General features: G+C 40.1%; 1 protein-coding gene and 1 pseudogene across 1 annotated transcript in view; both read right to left on the bottom strand.

Annotated features, from left to right (window-relative positions):
- The window catches only part of Wdr64 (WD repeat domain 64), a 126840-nt gene that overhangs the window by 9180 nt on the left and 96076 nt on the right, over positions 1–21584 (bottom strand). Inside the window, exons 17-24 of the mRNA XM_031390517.1 lie at positions 18919–19020; positions 17718–17787; positions 17031–17067; positions 14971–15107; positions 12515–12620; positions 10733–10791; positions 9634–9743; positions 926–1114 (exon numbers count right to left, since the gene is read on the bottom strand). Coding sequence (XP_031246377.1) covers positions 926–1114; positions 9634–9743; positions 10733–10791; positions 12515–12620; positions 14971–15107; positions 17031–17067; positions 17718–17787; positions 18919–19020 — 810 coding nt within the window. The remainder of the gene's footprint in view (positions 1–925; positions 1115–9633; positions 9744–10732; positions 10792–12514; positions 12621–14970; positions 15108–17030; positions 17068–17717; positions 17788–18918; positions 19021–21584) is intronic.
- On the bottom strand, positions 9352–9530 carry LOC116072386 (annotated as a pseudogene).

The raw sequence follows: 21584 nt of genomic DNA, 5'->3' as shown, positions 1-21584 counted from the left end.
TTTCTCTGTGTAGCCTTGGCTGTCCTGGAACTCACTCTGTAGACCAGGCTGGCCTCAAACTGCCTCTGCCTCCCAAGTGCTGGGATTAAAGGTGTGCGCCACCACCGCCCGGCAAAGAAACAGTAAATGGGCAGGTTATAGTGCCCACCTCTTTGTTTTTTTTTTAATTTGTTTGTTTGTTTGTTTGTTTTTGTTTTTGTTTTTTTGAGACAGAGTTTCTCTGTGTAACCCTGGCTGTCCTTAGCTTCAATTCTTATTTCCAGCATTTATTGTATTCCTGGCACTAAATGGTGACATCCAGTCTTCCTAGTTTTGACTCATGTAAGATTCTCTAGAAGGACTTTGTCTTTGACAACTGCCTCAAGAGGGTTCCAGCTTGGAAGATGGTTATAAGCCACCTGGTATGGGAACTGAACTGTGGTCCTATGCAAGAACAGTAAGTGCTCTTAACCTCAGAACTACTTTTTCGGTTCACTTGTTCTGGTGGGTTTAGTTTGTTTGTTTTGTATATTGACAGAGAGTTTTGCTAGGTTGCCCATGAGAGCCCTGGGAGTTCTAAGACTGCAGGTATGAGCAGCCAGAGATCTGGTTCTATTAGACTTTTGTAGCTTTATCTATTATATTTCTCTACTTCCCTCTTGGGCCCCATATGTAGGACTACATCATAAGATGGTCTCAAGTTATTTGGCGCCTCTGCTGATACAAATGTTTCTTTGTTCTTCTTTGGTATTGCCAATTGGCTGTTAAGAATTAGAAGTTCATTATTACTGAAATATAATTTTTTATTTACAATGTTTCTCCCTTCCATGGGGCTTCAAAATTATTGGAAAGTTTTGATTTAGAATTCCCTATTGCATCACAGTACCACCCCACAGTAATAATTTAGTTCTTGTCTGTTTGTTTCAAGAAAACTGAATGGCCTCACCTTTCACGGTCAAATATCAGAGGATATTCATATTTTTGCTTCTTCTCTGTGAACTTGCTTTCTTCTTTAATCTCTATGGGATATTCATTAACATCACAAGGCAAAATGAAGTCACTTGATTGGGATAAATCAAACATTCTTCGTTGTCCAAAATACCCACAGTAATGACCACTGTTGGAATTCCAGAGCCTGAAGGAGAAGCAAGGAAGGAAAGGGCAGTAAATAGATAGTCAGAAGAAGTGAGCTTGATCACAGGCCATAGAGCAGATGGATTGCCTTGGAAAGTTCGTTCAGTAGTCTTCTCCCTAAGTGCTGTAGAGCTAAACATATGTAAACCTGTATTTTGGAACTTAGGGTGTCAAGCATATACCAGCTAACCATCCTGTCACTGGACAACACTCCCAGCCTTCCACGTGAACATTTTTATCAGTCTGAATTCTAAGCTGTAACTTTTTGGCATTAGCCAACTTGAACTTTTGCCTGCAATCTTCACTGCAGAAAGCTAGAAACCAAGAAAGACATTTCCCTCCAAACAACCCTGCTACCACCAGCTCATCAGAACCCATGCTGAGAGTTTATGTACTCAGTTAGATCTTACCATGGGCTATGTTTCATCTGTCCAATTGGGAAACCTTCATCAACAGAATTCGTGAGAAGAGAGATCTGGAGATGCTTTTAGTGATAACTGAATTCCCCTCACGTTCCAAGCACAATCCCCCCTTTCCAAAGTTCACAGCTGAATATTGAGGAAGAATGATAAGGGAAGTTCTTTTTTTACCCATCAGTATTATTTCCCTAGCCATTGGTACCATGAAGCTTCCCCAGTCTGCCCAGGTGATTGAAACCAATATAGAATACCATTAGCAGGGATGGGTGCTCTGTATCTTGCAGAGAGATGTTTTGTGTCTTTATTTCTCTTCCCTTTTTTTGAGGGCCTAGTCTAGCCACCCAGAGATGTAAAGGGAGATCCTGGCTAGACAAGGCTACCTCATGAGATACTGCTCTTTCTGTGTTAGCCTCTCTACAGACATCTCTTTATGTCTTGGTTTCAATGTTAACCAGGGGTTCTACTGTACTGACCAAGAATAACCTAATGGGACTAAGAGTAGATTCTACACAATTCAGGTAGAGACTACCTCTAGCTACTGAGGGAAGGGATATGCACGGCTATATAGATGAGACTCCTCAACTCAACACGGTCTGAGGATTTAACATGAGCCTCTTACATACCTCCTATATTTTCAGTTTATAGCATTACTGAGGTAGCCTGGCCTTCTCCCAGCTGTTACCAATAAGGAGACAGAGTTATCAGGACCATTTATAACAAGCCCGTTAAACAGAGATGCAAGAAGGTTAAGTGGCTACATGAATTCTGCTCCAGACCCACACTAAAGCAATGTGCTTTGGGGCTTCACAGTGTTTCCTGTGCTTCATGGGATCTGTCCCAAGTGAATAACCCCAACCTGACATTCTGAACCTTAGACATGGAGCTATCATGGGGCTTCCAATTTCCTGTCCAATGGACCAGGCTTAAGTCTCAGTTATGATTTTTTTCTCCATTGAAACATCATAATCTTTTTATAAACAAGATTTAGAATGTTAGAGTTGCGTGCCTATTGAGAATGTAGCAGCATATATTAGCCAAAGGATGTGGCTTACTTACAAAGGCGACAGTGCTTTGAGACAGCTATTAATAGAGATGAGTTCTATGAATTGCGTATCTGGGGAGTGTTCCACTTAAAGGAATCATAAAAATAATTTCTCCAGGCCAAGGACAACTGGCTTGAACAGTGCACTAGTCTAAATGCCTGTGTCTCACCAAAGTCATGGAGTCTCTGGGAAGTGTTTAGGTCATGAGAATTCCACCTTCATACATGGAATTAGTGCCTGCCTCAGTCTATTTCTTTTTTCTATAACTGACTGCATGATGAATTGAGACTGAGAGATTCAAAACTGTATAGTCAGAGAGGGTGAGGTTCTCCATTGCTAGTAGAGGCTCTCTACAGAGTCCAAAGGGTGCCTAACAGCATCATAGGATAAGGCAAATTAGGGTTTCATTTTTTTTAAGTGAGTAGCTGGGCAGTGCTGAGAGGAGTCATGTGGACTCAAGCCCAGGGAATTGAAACAAAGAAAGCAGGCTCTGAGGTCCCCTGCTGTGGGGAGTGGCAGGCTGCTGTGAGTCAAGAGGAGAATGAAGTTGTCTACTTCTTGGGGCAGAGATTGATTGAATTGTGAATTTATAAAATTGGGATTATTTGCTTTTAGGATATATTCATATAGAGATTCTGTCCGAATCATGTGGGGAATTTTGCCTGTGGTTCAGAACTAGGATAGGGAAAATTAGTCACTGACTCCAAGTAGAAAGAGCAGTAAAAATTACCTGCTGTGATCAGGTATTAATTATAAGTGCCTGTGGCTCCAGGCAGACAACCGAACAGATAGATGGCATACCATGATGGCTGCTCTAGGCAGAGAGCTTAACAAGTAAAAACTACCTGCTTCCTATAGGCAGATATTGGTGAAAGTTTGAATTAATTGTTTTAAAGATGATATAAAGATATATTGCTCTAATATGCCTCACAGGATACTAAAATTCTAACATGGGCTCCACCAGAATCTTGGGTTATTATTCTGCTTGGCAAAAGGGAAAAGGCCCAAGAATAGGCACATACAGTATTTTAGTTTTTTTTAAATTTGTTTTGGATTGTTTTAATTTTCAAAATGGGTGTGATTTTGAGTTTTGTGGTTATATTATGCCTCTGGGAGAGAGGTCAATATAAATGTTGTTCTGGTTACTGGCTCAAGGATATGCTGATTTGGGAGAAAGGTTTTGTCTTTGCATTTTTAAAAAAGGTGATTAGTGTCTATACACCTTCCAGAGTAATATGAATCAGATTTGATAGAGGGAGACTCCCAGAGAACTAGATTCCACAAAAATCAAACAAAATAGTTATCTTGATGAAACTAAAATTTTGTTTTGAGATTTATATATTACAGAATATACAGTCTTGGTCAGTCTCATTGTCAGGCATGCTGAACTGACCTGCTTGAACTCCTGATGTATTGGACTTTCAACCAGATCCAGTCAGGACACAGACATCAGAGACTAATATAATCATTGGTGTGACCTTCTTAAGGCCAACCAAATCTCCTATTTTCCCTACCCTCCCCCACTTCATAAATATCTCAAAACCCATATTCAGTTTGAAGAAGTTATGAAGAGACGTCACCCCAGTTCTTTGGGCTTTGGTACTGGAGATGGTTAGTCTAAGGTTGTCTTTCTAGGGAATTTAGAAATGGTCAAAATTGGAGTAGGGAGGAAATAGCTAGAATTGATTGTATAGCCGTAAAATCTATATAATTGTTATTAAGTTGAAATCATAATTTCTTATTTTGGTACAGAATTTATTTTGATACAAAATCAAGGTTTTCATTGGTATAAATTTCTTCTTTTGATACAAAAATTTATAAGTACAAGGCTTGGACCCAGTCTTTCTATAATTGCCATTATAAATTGACCTGAGATGTTTAAGCCTGTGAGTTAAGGGTCAAATAGCAAATTCAGGGCTCTGAGTTTATTGTTAGGGTGTTTTCAGATAATTTAATTAGAAATAGCTCAGGGTAATTAACAGATTACTTTACATAGATAGTTGGTTTCCAAAAATGTCAGAAATCCACAGAATGTGACATCTAATGTTATTTATTCACTTTTTGTTGAGACAAATCTGCTCCTAAGAGCTTCCCATTCAGGAATTCAAAGAAGCAGCTACGTATCTTACTTCCAAGTGAGGCTGTACATTGTGACTAGGTGGCCACTGAGCAGAAATTGCCTATCTTTCCTGCAGACCTGTACTGTTCTTGAAATGGCACAATTTACAGGTTAGGACAGCCTAGTTCTGCGGAGACAGAATAGGCTAGTTCTTAACAATTCCTGTTTTCCAAAGGTCTGTCAGATGATCCCGGGCTAGAAGGGTGAAGATTGATACTTCAACTTCCTGTCTTACTGGGAAGGCAGCTGTCTCTACAGGTAGGCAGCTGTTTCTACAACTTGTCTCAGTTCTGGAAGCTGTGTTAGGGGCTTCCTGTATCTTCAGATAATGTTGGTCATTCTTGGTGTCTTAGTCAGGGTTTCTATTCCTGCACACACATCATGACCAAGAAGCAAGTTGGGGAGGAAAGGGTTTATTCAGCTTCTTTCCACATTGCTGTTGGTCACCAAAGGAAGTCATGAGTGGAACTCAAGCAGGTCAGGAAGCAGGAGCTGATGCAGAGGCCATGGAGAGATGTTCTTTACTGGCTTGCTTCCCCTGGCTTGCTCAGCCTGCTCTCTTATAGAACCCAAGACTTCCAGCCAAGAGATGGCACCACCCACAAGGGGCCCTACCCCCTTGATCACTAATTGAGAAAATGCCCCACAGCAGGATCTCATGGAGGTACTTCCCCAACTGAAGCTCCTTTCTCTGGTATAACTCTAGCCTGTGTCAAGTTGACATACAAAACCAGCCAGTACACTTGGTTTTCTGACGGGATTGAAAGACTACTTATAGTCTCATAGCCAACCCAGGCTATTTACATTGAGAGAACAGATTTGAGAGGATGGTAATAGTTGAGAGAAAATTTATACTTGAGAGAAAAGTTTGTTTTTTTTTTAAATTTTTTTTATTTGAACAAAAACGGCAATATGTAGAAGGATTTCCCCTGTCCAATTAATTTAAATATTAATACAGCAAGAAGCCTGTGATTGGAAAGGGAAAAAGGAGGTGGAGCTAAGAGTTGCAGAGACAGGAAGAGACACAGAAGAGGAGAAGGAGGAAAATGGAGGACGGACAGGATGATTCAGATTCCGAGTGGCTTTAAATAGTCACAGGTCACTATAATATCATATATGGATAGAATAATTGGGATAGCTTGTCTTAACTAGGTGGGCAGTTTGTATCAGTATCAATTGGCTCTGAAATTATTGTGTGGGCATCTTGTGAATTAAGAATTTATTGATATATAAATCTGACTGCTTAATTATAAGATTCGAGAGTTTTGATTTACTGGGTTAAGGGGATTTGTGACAACTAGCTGCAGAGGGTGGATGGCTGAGAAGAGACAAGTGGCTCTGAGGCAGGAGAACCGGATCTGGGAAGACTGCGATCCATCACTGCATGGGGCTAGCCGTGGAGGTAGCGGGGTTGGCAGTGCAAAGAGTAGTAGGAACTTGCCATTCTTTTTAATTTTTCCCGCAATTTTGTTAGTAGTGTCATTAACAAAAGTGTTCTGATGGAGCTGTTTGACCCTTTCCACTGTGTCATGGTTTACATCTAGAACATAACCAAAGATTAATGTCTTGGACGTTTGGTCTCCAGTTGGTGGCCAAACTGTAAGCTGGAGAGATGTGGAATATGAAGGTGGGGACCTCATCATTGGATGAGTTCACAGTAAATTGGTTATAAAGAAGCAGGGTATAATTGTACTGGTCACTGGGGACATGCCTTGAAAGTCATGCCATAGGCCCACTTGCCTTTGTGCTTCTCAGCCTCTAGAGGTGAACCTTTTTTCCTCCACCATGCCCCTCTATCAGGAGGCTTGCTCTCACTGCTGGCTTAGAAATAAGGATGCCACACCACTCAGGACTGAAGTCTCGACGCTCTGGGCCTGCGTAACCCATCCCTTGTGGGCCCCTGATGTGGCTCAGAGGGAAAAGGCACTTTGTTGCTCAGCCCGATGACACGAGTCAGATCCTCTGAATCCACAGAAAAGTGAACCGAGAGAACTGACTCCGTGAGGCTGTCCTCTGACCTCCATATGTGCACCATGGCACATGTGTGCACCCCCATCACTTGAGCATGTACTTGTATGTCTCACACACACACACAAACAAACACACACACTCTCACACATGTACTCACACACATGCATGCTTAAAACCTTGCACCTTTAATTTAATTATCAAGTGTTCTGTTGTAATGATGGAAAGTTGGTACTTAATGTTCGGAGTTAGCCAGGTGGCATTTATGAAGCAGGGAACAAGATCTAACTGTTCAATATGCTGATATATGATCTTGGACATTCCAGTCTCCAGAAACACAAGCAATATATTTCTCTTGTTTGTGAACAGTCCATTTTAAAGTGCATTGTTATAGCTGCCTAAAGAGACAGAGACAAGAGGACAATGCTCATAACAGCAGAGGCTTCTATACCTGTGGTTGGTATGTGTACATGTTTACATGCACTTGCATGTCTGCACAAATACTCGTACTACAACCTTGATCAAACATTTCTGTTGATGGGTAGATGAAAACAAGCCCACATAAAGACCAGAAGACCAAGTTATTAAGGGCATTTGTAATAATATTTTTTCCTACAAATAAACAACAAATAGCTCTATGTATTTGCCTCTACTACGGAACCATCTTGATCTTGATATTTCTAAAGTTCTCCCAAGTCTTCCTATATTATAGTTCTTTAGTGACTTCTATCTGAAATGACATCAGGGTTCTCCTGGTTGTACATGTCAGGTCTCATTCTCCTTGTTGATCTCTCACTTTCTCCTTTAGTTGAAGCTCATGTCCTCTTGACTTGACCTTCAACATGGCTTCCAAATTTAAGCCATTTATTTCCAGTCTAAAACCTGCTAGTGGGTTCTTTAAAGGTAAGTAAGTATTCACATCTATAGCAATGCCTACTAGGTATTACACAATTGTTTCCCCAACTGAGCCCCCTATCATCAAGCCCACAGAGTTAGCCAGGACCTGCTGAATTTTAATTTAATAATAATAATAATAATAATAATAATAATAATAATAATAATAATAATAAATTTCTTCCTTTAAATTTGTATTTTAATTGGTCTCATGTACTCAAAGCCTTGCTGGATCTCCTTAATATGGTCTAACTCCATTCTTTTAAGTACATGATTCATTGCCATGATTTAAAAACATTTCAGGTGGGCAGCAGTTTGTCTCTAGAAATGTCATGACATTTCCCTTACTTTTCTTTATATGTGTCCATGTATTTTTAGTATTTTGAATACACGTGCTTAGCATTGATTACAATTAATTAGTTAAACTCAAGTAAGTAGGTTATGCAAAAAATCAACCACACTGAGGTAACAAAGCCAATTTTCCTCTCTCTTTACGGGGTGACTTTTGGTTTGGGTGGCTCTCTTCCCCTTCTTCTCTTGTTTCTTTTCCTCCTTTTCCCCCTCTTGCCTCTCTTCTTTATACTTCTTTTTCCTTCCTCCTGTTTTTTTTTTAAATTAATTTATTATTATATGTAAGTATACTGTTGCTGTCTTCAGACACACCAGAGAAGGCCGTCAGATTTCATTACGGATGGTTTGAGCCACCATGTGGTTGCTGGGATTTGAACTCAGGACCTTCAGAAGAGCAGTCAGTGCTCTTACCCACTGAGCCATCTCGCCAGCCCTTTTTCCTTCCTCCTTTCTTCCTTTCCTTCCTTCCTTCCTTCCTTCCTTCCTTCCTTCCTTCCTTCCTTCCTCCCTCCCTCCCACCCACTTTCCCATCCTCCCTCCCTCCCTCCTTTCTTTCTTTCTTCCTTCCTTCCTTCCTTTCTCTCTCTTCTTCTTTCCTTCCTTCCTTTCTTGTCCTCTATTTTTCTTCCTTCCTTCCTTCCTTTCTTCCTTCCTTCCTTTCTTTCTTTCTCCCTTCCTTCCTTCCTTCCTTCCTTCCTTACTTCTTTCTTTTGTTCATTCTTTCTTTCTCTCTTTCTTTCTTTCTTTCTTTCTTTCTTTCTTTCTTTCTTTCTTTCTTTCTTTCTTTTGTTTCTTCCTCCCTGTTTTTCTATCCTTCCTTCTGTCTCGCTCTCCCATTTCTTCTCTTTCCTTTCTTCCTCCCTTTCCTACTCCCCTTTCTTTTCTCCTCCCCTCTTCCTTGATTCCTCTCCATCCTCCCTCCTCTTCCCTCTCTCTTTCTGATAAGATTTCTCAATCTGGCTCACAATTCCTGAGTCTAAGAGATCCCCCTGCCTCTTTATCCCCCAAACACCTGGGACTACAGCTCTGTCCCACTCTACCTGGCTACATGCTCTTCCCTATGACTATTTCTTAAACTTCTGATCCTCAGTCTCCTTCTGTGGGTTTTCCAGGTTCGAGTCTAGTTCTCTGAGCTGGCTATCCTGTTTAATCTTCTGAAACAATCCTATAAAAACCCAATTCTACTGTAAATACTTGTCGTAAGTTTTTAAAAAGTGGTATTTGCTTAATGAGTCTGTGTAAGAGCAAACATTACAAAGAATGATTCTGAGGCCCATGTTTCTGCCCTCTTTTTTCATATGGGAGTACTGATGTCCATGGATATAGAAAAAGAATTCAAGTGAGCGATAAGCTTCTCAAAATTTCTTTATATAACTTTTTGGTTTAGTTATAAACTTATTCTAATAAATATACCAAGATTGTGTTTTTTTCTTAAGTACCATGAAGGGGGTGCACCGTTAACAGACAAGTTGTAACTCTAGCTCATGGAATATATGGAGAAAGCTCCAATACCATCTTCCAGATCCCAAGTCTGTTTGTTATATTGTCCTCAGATAGAGGACCATCAGATATTAAATTGGTAAGGATACACACCTGATCTTAACCAAAAGGCCAAGAAATGACCCAAAGAGCCGCATCTTAACTGAACACATCAACATTAGCACCAGCTCTGACTCTGCTCATACTAGAAACCACAAGTTCACAGGATGGACCCATCTGAGTTTACCTCACTGAGCCATCAATGGAGGCGGTAAGCACCAGCTGCTTGTCTTCCACCAAGACCACTTGGATAATTTCTAAAGAATGGGCACGCCAGGAAAGCAGCTGCTTGAATTTCTAGATAACAACAAGAAGATCTTGGGGTGAGTCAAAATATACAGTCTTAAGCAAAATCATTGCTCATTGAGGAGCTACAGTCATGAGTGGGTAGGATAGACAGTGATTAAGGTTCTGCTCTGATGAGCTCTCTCTTGCTTACTGAGGGGGCCACAAATACCCCAATTTTAGAAAAGTATTACTCTGCACATACCCCTGCTGGAGAAAGGAGCTCACATATATTTATTGTTTTGTCATGGACTTTAGTGGATGGTTGGTACTTGTGGGAAACACAGTGAAGACCATCAGGAGAGAGGGAAAGCCGACCCAGGAGATGGCCAAGGACAAGACTGACCAAGAGTCTAGAGAAAGCATTGACTATGTTCTTCTTTGCATGGGGTATGAGGTAGGAGGTATTTGTTGTAAGGTACTAACAAAAAGAGTAGGCACAACTTAATCTCTTTCAGAAGCATTGTGAGGGCCAACTAATACCTTCTTTAACATTTGTCCTCATGTTTGGAGCCCCTAAGGGCCTTCATAAGACACTCCCACAGTTTGTTCTGTAGTAGTATGTTTCCTTCTACGATGGACACACCAAGATTGCACATACCCTTGACTTAGGGTCATCTCTGTGACCAAATCCCTAGGAGCCTGCAGTTTTCCTGTGTGTCTTCTATTCCTTGAGACCTTAGGGAGTTAAACTATTTCTTCTGAGTTTCTTAGATTGCTGACTCAGTTTACTGTGGCTGTTCTTAAACAGGCAGGCTAAAACTCTGAGCTTTTCTATATCATATTGTTTCAAAGGTGTTAAAGAACATTTGATCATCCAAGGGTTCTGTCTTGAAATAGCATTCATCCAAGCAAAACTGGTGTCATGTAGCTCAAATTGCAGCAGAGTCTGTACTTGGAGAGTACTGAGGACACTCTACTTCCATCTCATGTGTCTCTAGGACAATGCTCATCAAACATGAGATGATCTCTGTATTTACGTGGAAAGCTAAAGTTCATACCTTTTCATCATGAGGTGGATCCATGAAGGAACTAATACTGCAAAGGATAACGTGTCCTTCTGTATAAAATTTAAACATTGGAGTCCTTAATTAGATATTATATTCTTCAGGCAAACACTCCCCAGAATGACAAGCCATTTTGATTCAGGCACTTAAATTATTAGAATAGAATCTGAGAAACCAGACACAAAATGAGGAATTTGGACTTTGGGGATCTAGTTTGGTTGACCGCTTGCTTAGCATGTGAGAAATCCTGGGTTTGATCCCCAGCACTGCATAAAACTGAGTGTGGTGGCACATCCCTGTAACCTTAGATTTCAGGAGCTAGAGGCAGTATAATTAGAAGTTCAAGGTCATCCTTGGTTATATAGCAAGTTTGAGGCTACCCTGGGCTACCTGAAATCCTATCTCAAATTTTTTAAAAAAAGAGAGAGAATGAGCAGCAATACTAGGTCAGATTGTTTCACAAAAAGAAGAAACACTTTCAAGCTCATTTTAATAAGCTAGGATCATCCTGATAACAAATACAGATAAAAATCTAACAATAAAGGAGAATTATAGGCCAATTTTCTTGATGAACATAGATGAAAAATTCTTGAAAAAAAAACTTGCAAACTGAATTAAAGAACACATTAATAATACCATTAATATGATCAAGTTGGTTTCATTCCATGGATGAATTGATGATGGTTCAATGAAAATATGCCAGTGAATAAAATTGGACTACATAAATGCACTGAATGACAGAAATCATAGGGCCTTCGAGAAAATCGACATCTCTTTATGATAAAATCCCTGGAGAGACTTGGGGTACAAAGAACATATCTCAACATAATAAAAGCTCGTGTATGAAAAACCAGCAGCCACCATGGTGTTAAATGAAGAAAACTCAAAGCATTCTGACAAAGATCAGGAACAAGACAAGAGTGTAGACTTTCACCATGTCTAGTCAATACAGTGCTTGATGTCCTAGCTAAAGCAATAAGACAAGAGAAGAAAATCAATGGGCTATAAATAGAAAGACAAGTAAAATTATTCCTACTTACAGATAATATAATACTATACAAAAGAGATCCCAAAAAGTCCTGTCAGAAACTTCTAGAATTTCAGCACAAGAAATTGTTTGGAGACTTGACATGGTGGCACACACTCACAAGGTAGAAGCAAGTTGATTTCTATCATTTCAAGGGCAGCCTCGTCTAAATAGTGAGTTCCAAGCCAACCAAAGCCACATAGAAAGACCCTGTCACAGAACAAGCAAAAAACAAATATTTATTTGGCCCAGATCCCTTGTATGGGGGCTAGAGTTCTGGATCTTTCCCTGAGGTTGGAGTATATAGCCATTTGGTATTAGCTGATACCCTGGGACATGCCAGACACCAATCTATAGCTGTGTCCACTCACAAACTTCAGCCTCCAGAAGGCCCAGCAGATTCTTAGAGACTAACCTGAGTCCTGAGGGCATCCAGAAGAACTGAACATTATATACGGTGAAGGATCAATTCATTGGTTGCCTTCACTCACATGCATAAGTTGCCCATGCAAAGGATTACCTACATAAGGACTCAAAATCCTGGCCCTGGAGATCAGACAGGAAGAAGGGCACACACCACAAACGTACAAGGTTGGCTTTACAGCTGTAGCTGTAACTTTCTCACCGTGAGCATACCTCTTGGAGACTTTCATTTGTCTCTGTAAATGTCACGCATGTTTCTCTAGAGCTATTTTTATAGTATGCGGGTTCTTAAGAATGCAGCTCACTCGGTCAGAGCAAGGACTTACCCACGTTTCCAGCCAGCAGGATCCTGCAGCAGGAGTCGGTGTACAGTGACGTCAGGGAAATGGCGGAGTGCTTCGTGAAGGGCAGTATGTCTTTCAGAAGCTTCCCCTGAACAAAGCACAAGGCAAGCAAGGCTTCTATGATAACAAGTTCTACAAAATCACGAGATTAAAGTGGAATTTCATTCTACCTAAGGCAGCTCAATTTTTATCTCTACTACTAACAGGATTTTCTCATCTGTACTAAAAATAACTTGACCCTATTCATGAGGACCCATTATTTTGAAATGAAGAGTATGGATAACTCAAAGTATGGATAACTACTAGCTGATTGTCATTGATTTCTTCTTTTCCTTGTGTTTTCCATAGGTCTTTTCATGCAATCCCTTGTGTGGGATTTCAACTAGATGGTTTCTCCTTACACAGACATTCCTTTCAAAGTCAAATGCAACTGCATGGTGACAAGGCATATTTCAACCGACATACTTACATGCTAGGCAAACATACCTGACTATTGAAGCAATAATGGATTGCAAAAGGTCCGTACCCAGGTAAACTATTTTGAATGGTATTAGCTAGCCTTTGGAAGGACTTCCATAGCATTATGTCATTGGAGACTTACTGAGAACACAATTTGAATCGGCAGCTGTTCTCCACGACTCCTTGGATATTGTCTCTTTTGCTTCTCTTTTTTTTCACCAGATATAAAAGGTATTTTATTCCAAGGTCATCTGGGAGACAGTTTGTGTTTCAAACCTCAGGTTTCCTTACAAAGCTAGAACCTGTGGGCAGGCTGGCACTGAGCTCGCGGACGGCCCTGCAGCTTTGTATTCCTGGGTCTCAGTATGGGTCACACAACACAGTTGTCATCTCCTGGGTCCTCTGTAGAAGGCTCACCTCAGTGTTCACATCTTCTTGTGTCTCCCAGAGTTTCAGGGTCATCATGGATCATCTACTTACAACTCCATCATTGTCTGTTCCCCTGCTTTGAATTCATGTTCTTTTTTAAAATTTAGTGTTGTGCGTGTGTGCATGTGCATGTATGTGTGTGTGCATATATGCATGTGCATGTGTGTGTATGTATGTACATGTGTGTGTATGTGTGCATGTGCATGTGTGTGTATGTGTGTGCATGTGTGTGTGTGTGCATGTGCGTGTGTGTGTGTGTGTGTGCACGTGTGTGTATGTGTGTATATATGTGTATGTGTGTGCATATGTGCATGTATGTGTGCATGTGCATGTGTGTGTATGTATGTGCATGTGTGTGTATGTGTGCGTGTGCATGTGTGTATGTGTATATGTATGTGTATGTGTGTGCATATGTGCATGTATGTGTGCATGTGCATGTGTGTGTATGTGTGTGTATGTGTGTGTGTGTCTGTGAGTGTGCATATGTGGAGCTCAGAGGACAATTTTGTGGAGCTACTTCTCTCCTTCCAGTTTGAGCTCAGGTTTTCACGCTTGTACTTTTAAATTGGGATACGCACCCTCCATCCCAAATCACTTGAATTCTTTTGATAAATTAAAGCTACTGTTTTCACAGTGAAAAATTTTAGGACATTCAAAGTGATGCCATACCATCTTTCAATAATTTATGTTATTAAAGTTTGACATTAGGGTTCGGCCAGTAAGGGGGCTTGCTGCCAAGCCTGGCAACCTACATTTGATCCCTGAGACCTGAATGGTGGAAAAAGCGACTTTCACAGGTTTCCTTGTGACTTTTTCATAACTGCCATGGCATGCATGTACACATATGCATGTATAATTATACATAGACACAGATAAACAAGGATAATACAAATATTTTATATGCTATATGTCAGTATTCTTTTATTCTGATTTATGGTATGCAAATATAAATGTGTAGGTGTGTGTGTGTGTGTGTGTGTGTGTGTGTGTGTGTGTGTCTAGACCAGGGAACAACTTTGGCTGTCACTCCTCAGGAAGACCATTTACCTTATTTTGAGACAAGATCTCTGCCTTGCCTTTCTATAACTTCTCAGCTAGAATGTCTAGCCAGAGAGCCCAAGGGATCTACTGATCCTTCCTCCCAGCACTGGGATTATAAGTGTACTCTACCTTGTTCAATTTTTTATTGTGAATTCTATTGTGGATTTTATTGTGGATATATAGGGGTTTTACTCATCTCCCTAGCTCCTTGCATCCTTTTATAGAATTCATTATTAATGTCATGTTACTGAAATATTAGGTAAACTGTTATTGTCAATTCACAGCTGAGCTTGAAAGATTTGAAACTGTTAACCGTTTGGATGAACTAGTGCCTGTAATAGTAAAATGGACCTAGTGTATAGTTTGGCAATAGGCAAATAGTGGATAGACTTTGGCTGGAAGAGGAAAATGTCTGAATTGAATTCCGTGTGGAAAAAGGCTGCAGTGTGTAACTATCCTCTTTATTATCCCATCCCTTTTGAGTCCCAGCCAAGACCAAACTTCAATACCTCCAGTGTCCACACACGGAGGTGTCCATCCTCATGCGCAGTGACCACGAGCGGAGGTTGTGGTTCCACGAAGCTGGTGGGTGCGAGCTGTTTCTTGCTTGTTGACTGCTGCTCTCCCACCATGTCTGCTTGCTCACCTGGTAAGAAAGGCTCATGAGCTCTGCTGGCATTTGCAACACTTGGAGTTTCAAGCTTTCTGGAACACCAAAGACGAGATGAGCGGGAAAGCGCAATGTAGGGTTTTCTCAAAAAATTGTAGTTTAAACTTGAGAAGACTCACCAGGAAGACAACAGGAAAAGTATCAGCACAATAGAATCCTGGATCACTGGGAAAATCTAAAAGACTTGGTTGGGGTCCTATTGTAAAAACCTCTAGAAGATTCTGCATGTGGTGGCTAAACCTTGTGAAAGTTTTAACACTTCTAGAATGTTTTTATAAATCTGGCATAAGTTTTAGCAAAATGCATTGGAGACTAAAAAGTTCAGGAGTATTTTGGATTTTAAAAACCTAGAATTAGCATAAAAGGCATCATTTGTTTTTGTCCATGTTGAGAATGTTTCCAAACATGTCATTCTTTTTTTTTTATTGATTTACATTTTATAGCATTATGGTAAGAAAAGATACATAATTTCAATTTATCTGAATTTCTTAACATTTAAAAAATATTTTAAGTAAATAAAATTACATCACATTTTTCTTTCCCTTTTGTACCCCAAGTTCTGTCAGAGATCCCACTTCAATACCTGTCATACCTTTCTTTTTTTAAAATTTTTTCATATTCTTTAAAATTTATAAAATATTGTAACAATTAAAATGAGTATTATAAAAGTTGTTTGATATAAAACAATCAATTGAACAGTCTTCTGTAGATGCTTGTCTACAGCAATAATGAAAATACATACATTTTTCCTCAATATAAATTTTAAATAACTCCAAGCATATTAACTGTATATTTTAAAATATTATATCACTACTAGTTTTTTAAAGATGAACATAAATAGATAAAGTCTTTTTGTTTGTTTGTTTTATTTTGTTTTTAGTAGACCTAAAATCTTGGCTCTTACTGTGGTACAAGCCCAAAATAAGAACAATTTTTAGACACTGGAGTTCATTGTAATAAGGCTGTTCTTCAATGACCCTCACATCACCAAAGGATTTTGCCTCCATAGTAGTTAAGCTAAGAGTTGACAGTTCTACAGCGCCTAGGAATGAATTGTATGCACGATTTTTGGATACAGATTTCCTACTATGGTCAAAGCTATTTGACTTGAGTGATTGTCTTCATTCTCAGCCCACAGAGAACAGATTACATTCATTTAAGAAATGGTGTGTGTATTAAGATGGTCTATTCATGAAGTCATTCACCAACTGGTTCAATGAATAATAGTTCTGCTTGGAGGGTGGCACAGACATTAGGCTAGGGTAAGAATTTGGTTCATTGGCTGTGATGATTTTAAAAAGCATTCATCTCAGAGAAAGAGCAACTTATAAAGTCCTCTTCTTCAAAATTGATACAATAGTTACAAACATCAAGCAAAGCATTCAGTCTCACTCTTTGTTGTTCTCTTACAAGCCACCTCCCAAATTAGTTGTCTAAGTTTTGGCTCTATAAATAATTTTGAAATACGAACATGTCATTCTTTTTTAAATGAACATATATCAAGAATAATGAGCTTCCTGATGTTTTCACACATGTATAGAATATACAGTAGTCATATTTACTCTGCATTACACTTCCACATTCTTTCTCCCTTCCATTGATGCCCTTAAAAGGCATCATTTTAGTAGAGATCCTTTCCTTTAGACTACCAAGACCCCCAAACACTTCAATATTCAGTTACAGAAAGAGCACATCAGGACTATTCTATCACATGAAATCCTTGTTGCAAAGGAGCTGCCTGGTCTGGGCCGTAACTCTGTGGTAGAGTGCTTGCCCAGGATGTGTCAGGCCCCATGACACAAAGAGAAAGAAAAGACTCAGCCTCCTGATTCTACAGAAATGAGTTCATACTGACCTTTGACCTCATTCATACTGACCTTCGACCTCACTCATACTGACCTTTGACCTCCGTGTCGTGTATACTTTGCTTACTTCCCTGAATGGAAAAGAGAGACAAGGTGTTTCTATGACATTTGCAAGGGAATGATATCTACTAGGTGGGCAGCTCCTGCAGAGAGCTGAGTTGACGTTCTTAAGTATTAATGTTAAAAGTCACTTAAAATTATTTCTTTGAGATAGTGTATTGCAGAGCTTTTCATACTCCTAAATGGAAGAGCTATAAAATAATGGCATTTCCTGGTGACTTGTGCTAGTGACAGTGATTAGGCCCCAGTGCATGCCCAATTCTTGGTATGCCCATCTCTAATTTTACAGACAACGTAAACTCAGTTTTTAGTGACAAGGGTAGACTGAATCTGGAAGTACACAGAAGACTAAGATTTTGGCAAGGTTCTGCCTGGTTTTTATATCTATCCAGTTATGTTTGCTTTCTACCACATTAGTTTTTTTTTTTTTTTCAAAATAACTTCTGCGTGAAAATTTGACTTAATAAAATCCTGACTGGAAAAACACTGCAAAAATTTTTAAAATTGGAACTGACAACACAGAAGACCGCTGCTGCATTACATTATGGGCTGCGATCTAATTATACAACATGTGAAATATGACAACATAGGAGAGGTGCTCGAAATCACTGGGTGATTTTTTACAAGCATAAAAACAATATTATCTTGGCCTCACACTTACCTTGCTACTCTGTGGACCCTTGCTTGAGTCACATTGGGTTGACGAACATATAGAATCCTGGCTTGATCTCCTGAAGAGGGATGGAGACACAGGATGGAAAGGTCACATACACCACAGAACCCAGAGTGTCCTCAATTCCAGTTTCAGGAGGGTTATTTCCTCCTCATGTGTGCAAGGGTCCCACTCAGTCTCCTACATCCTATGCAATGAATGTTCACTGGTTTGGTGTTAGAAGAGAATGCTAGAAAGCTGCGGCATGGAAGGATATGGGTGCTGGCTGGGTCTAGGAAACACAGACTTGGACCACCTCTCTGCTGACACTTGTTTGAGCCATTGATTTTCCCACACTGAAATGCAGGGGCAGATGGGAGTGGGAGTGACAAGCCTGGTTAACTTCTTGCACTGTGTTTTTTTTTTTTTTTTCTGGCCTGACCCTGTTCTCTTCTTTGTGGGAATGGGCTGAAAGATAGCTTATGTACAAAGAACAGCCCTGATAATAGTCTCCAAAGAATTTTGATGTAATTTTAAGACAGTGTATCAAGAAGGTGTTAGATTCTGACTCACTAACAAGTGAACCCTCACTATAGCACAGAAACCTTTCATTTTCCTCTAAAGATTCCTTTTAATATTGCTGCTTAAAACTCCAGACTTCTAAAGTAATGATAAGTAGGAAATAGAAAAAAAAAAACACTTTTAATTAGACATTAAATAAAGAATCCTCTGCTCTCACAGGAGTGGATGGGATTGCCCGGTTCTGCTGGATAGTGCATGAGACCTGCAATGCCATTACCATCTGTGTCCTCTAAGTCCCAAATTTGCTGCACATCTGTGCTGACAGTGTTAGATTTAGTGAAAAGTATGATCCAATGAGCAGTTTTTATTTTTCTACTGTTGTGAGGCCCACATGATAAGGGTTCACACAGGGAGGCTGCCATGTCAAGGTCTACACAGAGAGACTAACACAGTAAGGGTCCACATAGTAAGGGTGACACAATAAGGCTCTACACAATGAAGCTGACATGATAGTAAGGGTCTACCCAATCAACATGTCAGGCCCCTAGAGTGACAGCAAGAAAACAAAGGAATCAGCTCAATGCCCGTCTTCCTTCCACTGTCCCTTCCTTAATGCTGAGAGATGGGTAGCTCACCTCACCTACCTGGGTTCCAGATACCACTATGGGACCACAAAGTTCCAAGTTACCTTACACATTCAGGAGTTCGGAAGAGGAACATTATGTCATTAATTCGATAGCGTTTGGGATCCAACTCTGGATCTGTAGAGAAGCAATCCTCAGGCTGGTATCTGAAAATGAGCACATCCTTGTCTAGTGAACTGTACCAACTATGAGTCTCAACTTACTTCCATTGTCATAAATCCCATGCAGTCTAACAACTTTAAATATTATCACTGTAAATGAAGGGGAAGCCTAGAGGGGTTCAGTTAGGAACCCCTAACTTTACTAAGGCATTACAGAACCACGTAGCCATCAGATGACCTACAAGTCTTTATTCTGATTAATTGGGGCTGTAGAGGAACAATGGAAAGTGTCATGCAGTTTAAACAGAATTTTATTCTGAACATGTGGAATGATTGGGTTCCATTAACTGCACCGTACTCCCATTGCTCTAGTCATGCCTGGACTCGGATCCCATGGAACTTCAGGTCTTGAGAACAGAACAGTAGTCTCTAACTATCTACACTACACTCTATGCACCATCATTTAAATATTTTCATTCCTTAGGGAGAATTGACCTTTTAGCAATGCACCCTTTCCCTTTAAGGGAAATTACTTCTGTTAATTTGAGCTGATGAGTGATTGCTAAATTTGGATCTAGAACATCTTCAAAGAAACCATATTTTAAAGGCTTGCTCCCCAGATTGGTGCCTTTGGGAGGTATTGAGCCTTTAAGAGGTGGTGCCTGGTCAGAGGTTTTCTAGTCATTTGGGAAGTAGATCCACCAGCCACCTTCTCTTCTTCTTTCTGTTTATTTTTTCTCTATGAGATGTTCCAAATCTTATCTGATGCCTTCTCACAGGCCCAAAGCAACTTGACCCTCTGAAACCAGGAGCCAAGACAAACTGTCTTAGGGATTTGTTACAGCCACTGAAAGGAGACTAACAAGGTAGTGCAGGGGTCTTGTATGGATGGGAACAATATAAAAAAGAAGCTTGAAAATTTGAGGACCTTTTTAGTTCAATGGTTTTAGATATATGTGGTCATCAATCAATCATGAAATAGATTATTAATTAGCAAGAAATGTTACTAATTTTGAACCTCCAAATCATAATGTTCTTGAGAGAGAAGGGTTCTTTCTCTCTGGCTGGTGAAGGAGTAAGACAAAATGAGGTGTATTAAGAAACAGCAGCTTGGAGAGGTGGTTCCATGGGTAAGGGAACTGTTGCTCTTATGGTGGTCCTACTTTCCACTCCCAGCATCCATATGGCAGCTCACAACTGTCTGTAAATCTAGTACCAGGGAATCTGACACCTTCTTCTGGCCTCTGTAGGCACTAGGCACACAGGAGGTACACAGACAGACATGCAGAGGAAACACTTCCACATATAAAATTGAATTATAAAATAAAACAGTAGAAATGGTCTCCACCATAAATATAGGAATGGCATTCAGTTTTATAACCACGAAAGCTGGAACTATATTACTGTACACAGTTCTGGGATAAGCTGTGTCTTTTCCAAAAGACTCAAGTGATTCTAAATTAAAAAAAAAATATTCTATGTGTATGTGTGTTTGTAGATATGTACTGGCCAAAGGACAACCTCTGTGTTGTTACCCTGGTATAGGACTCATTGTTTTTGAGACAGAATAACTCACTGGCCTCCAACTTGTCAAGTAGACTAGGTTGATTGGTGGGTAGCAAGTCCTAGGTATTTACTTGTCCCTACTTCCCCAGTGCTGGGGTTATAAGTATGTACCACAGCACTTAGCTTTTTATTCTTAGGTCCAGGGGTTGAGCTCAGGTCCTTGTGCTTGCAATGAAAGTACCGTCCTCACTGAACAATCTCCCAGGATCCTACTGCTTTAAAATAATAGTCTGCCTATAGAAAAGGGATGCAATGTATAACTCACCATAGTTGGTTGCTTTTATTGAGCACTATCTTTGCATGTCTTCCTTGGCAAAATTCTGGGTACTTAAGCAAGAAAAACTGCTACCTCGATATTGGAAATAGCTCAGGGCAGCTGCCCCCTCTTTTCACAGTGGCATCGGTACTGATCTTTTTTATCCCTCTTCTTTGCCTTCTCAGTAGTGAGTCAGACACAAACTGACACTTTCAATGTGAGAACGGTTCATAAGAGTGTGAGGAATTGTCTAGTGAGTGTAGACATAGGTATCAAATGACAAGTACGCAGTGCAGAAGTAAGAGTCTGAGGACAGACGCTGATTGTTGGGATGGGGCCAACTTTTGATGGAAAGAGCTGTGGTCCAGATAGACCGATAGGAGAGAATGCCCTCTGGCTAGAGGTAGAGATGTCTTATGTGTTTTCCTCATTTCCTTCTTCCTTTCCTTTTTGAAACCTTTCTTCTCTAAGCCAAGCTTGATTGTATTTTGGTTTATTTAAGGTTATTGGGCATTTTTATTGGTGCACAATTTTACAAGCCTCCTTGATCTAGGATGCCCATCTAAGATCCCAACTCATACCTCAAAGTACACAAGTCCAGACAGCCTATTATTTGCAGTTCAGCCACACGGATAATACATTATGCTACGTCCTTTAAACCAATGTCAAGAACACTTAAGAGATGATGGTTAATTGGGAAGGGTAAAGATTCTAGTCACGATCCAGAATATTTCAACATAAGTGGTTGAGATTCAAGATGCACCCCATACATTGGCCATGCTAGAGG

This window comes from Mastomys coucha, unplaced genomic scaffold (assembly GCF_008632895.1).
Source record: "Mastomys coucha isolate ucsf_1 unplaced genomic scaffold, UCSF_Mcou_1 pScaffold1, whole genome shotgun sequence".
NCBI classification, from domain to species: domain Eukaryota; kingdom Metazoa; phylum Chordata; class Mammalia; order Rodentia; family Muridae; genus Mastomys; species Mastomys coucha.
This window is presented reverse-complemented; position numbering and strand designations above follow the sequence as displayed.